At 38.0% G+C, this 931-nt stretch overlaps 1 protein-coding gene across 1 annotated transcript; it reads left to right on the forward strand.

The window, feature by feature from the left end:
- LOC128204953 (uncharacterized) lies at window positions 1-426 on the forward strand. The gene has a single exon (XM_052906351.1). The coding sequence runs from the start codon at window positions 1-3 to the stop codon at window positions 424-426; it is 426 nt and encodes a 141-aa protein (XP_052762311.1).
- The last annotated feature ends 505 nt before the right edge of the window (window positions 427-931 follow it).

Here is a 931-nt window from a genome sequence, read left to right on the forward strand (position 1 = left end):
ATGGTTCAAGACAACAAACACCAGACCAGAGACAACATGGTTCAAGACAACAAACACCAGACCAGAGACAACATGGTTCAAGACAACAAACACCAGACCAGAGACAACATGGTTCAAGACAACAAACACCAGATCAGAGACAACATGGTTCAAGACAACAAACACCAGACCAGAGACAACATGGTTCAAGACAACAGACACCATACCAGAGACAACATGGTTCAAGATAACAGACACCAAACCAGAGACAACATGGTTCAAGATAACAAACACCAGACCAGAGACAACATGGTTCAAGATAACAGACACCAGACCAGAGACAACATGGTTCAAGATAACAGACACCAGACCAGAGACAACATGGTTCAAGATAACAGACACCAGACCAGAGACAACATGGTTCAAGATAACAGACACCAAACCTGAGACGAGATGGTTTAAGACAACAGACATTAGACAAGAGACAACATGTTACGAGCAACAAACACCAAACCTGACATGAGACGTTATAAGACTTTTATTCATTGGCAATTAATATGAATCGTTTCTACCGAAAGTCATATACATATACATGCATTAATCAGATTTTGGTTCAAATAGCAAGTCATCGTTCAGTGGTTAAATGCAATACACCACCCATAGTCATGTTGTTTTTGAATTAAACAAACCTTCAAACCATCAATTCTAAATAAATACATGATAAAGAAGTAATACATGCACTGTATACATGTATTTCTCTTGTTTATTGAGATTCGGGTGCGCAAAAAGATATTATCAGAATCCTTTTCGCGGAGACTTTGCACATACTTTTTAATTCTCTTGCCGACCAATGTTGATATTACCTCAAAACCATCAAAGTAAGTAATTTTGTTTTTTGCAGAAACATTAGGATGAGGTGGAAAACAAAACGAGTAAATAATGTTCGCTACCA

Source organism: Mya arenaria, chromosome 10 (genome assembly GCF_026914265.1).
Source record: "Mya arenaria isolate MELC-2E11 chromosome 10, ASM2691426v1".
Classification (NCBI taxonomy): Eukaryota; Metazoa; Mollusca; class Bivalvia; order Myida; family Myidae; genus Mya; species Mya arenaria.

Coding starts and splice junctions, on each gene's coding strand:
- LOC128204953 (XM_052906351.1), top strand. CDS start 1: ATGGTTCAAGACAACAAACACCAGACCAGAGACAACATGGTTCAAGAC.